This window comes from Aptenodytes forsteri, unplaced genomic scaffold, assembly GCF_000699145.1.
Source record: "Aptenodytes forsteri isolate BGI_AS27 unplaced genomic scaffold, ASM69914v1 Scaffold54, whole genome shotgun sequence".
Classification (NCBI taxonomy): Eukaryota; Metazoa; Chordata; class Aves; order Sphenisciformes; family Spheniscidae; genus Aptenodytes; species Aptenodytes forsteri.
The window spans coordinates 9,191,953-9,192,323 of NW_008796044.1; the positions used below are offsets into that span (position 1 = coordinate 9,191,953).

Sequence of the window (371 nt, forward strand, 5' to 3'; positions counted from 1 at the left end):
GCGAGGACGGCGGCGCAGAACGGCGCTCCCGGCACTCACCGATCGAGGTATTGGGTTTCTCCGCCTTGTTCCGGCTCTTCCTGCTCTTGCCCTTGGGCTGCGGGGAGCCTCCCAGGGCAGGGGGGGCAGGCAGCTGCCGGTCCCCCACGGCCGGGGCAGGCGGCTGCTGCTGCCCTGGCTCTGGCAGCTCCGCTTTGCCCTCTCCCCTCCGGCCTTTCCACTCGCTGCTTCTCTCCTTCTCCAGCCTGGCGCCGCCGCAGCCCCAGGGCTGCCCCTTGCTGCTCTCCCCTGGCTCGGCACAGCCGCCCGCCCGCTGCGGCTCCGGGGCGCCGGCCTTGGAAGGGTGCTTGGTTCCCAGCACCTGCCCCCTC

General features: G+C 73.0%; 1 protein-coding gene across 1 annotated transcript in view; it reads right to left on the reverse strand.

The window, feature by feature from the left end:
• Positions 1 to 371, reverse strand: part of FAM193B (family with sequence similarity 193 member B) — a 12,015-nt gene that overhangs the window by 3,180 nt on the left and 8,464 nt on the right. Inside the window, exon 10 of the mRNA XM_019473788.1 lies at positions 40 to 371. This exon is cut by the window's right edge and continues 87 nt beyond it. Coding sequence (XP_019329333.1) covers positions 40 to 371 — 332 coding nt within the window. The remainder of the gene's footprint in view (positions 1 to 39) is intronic.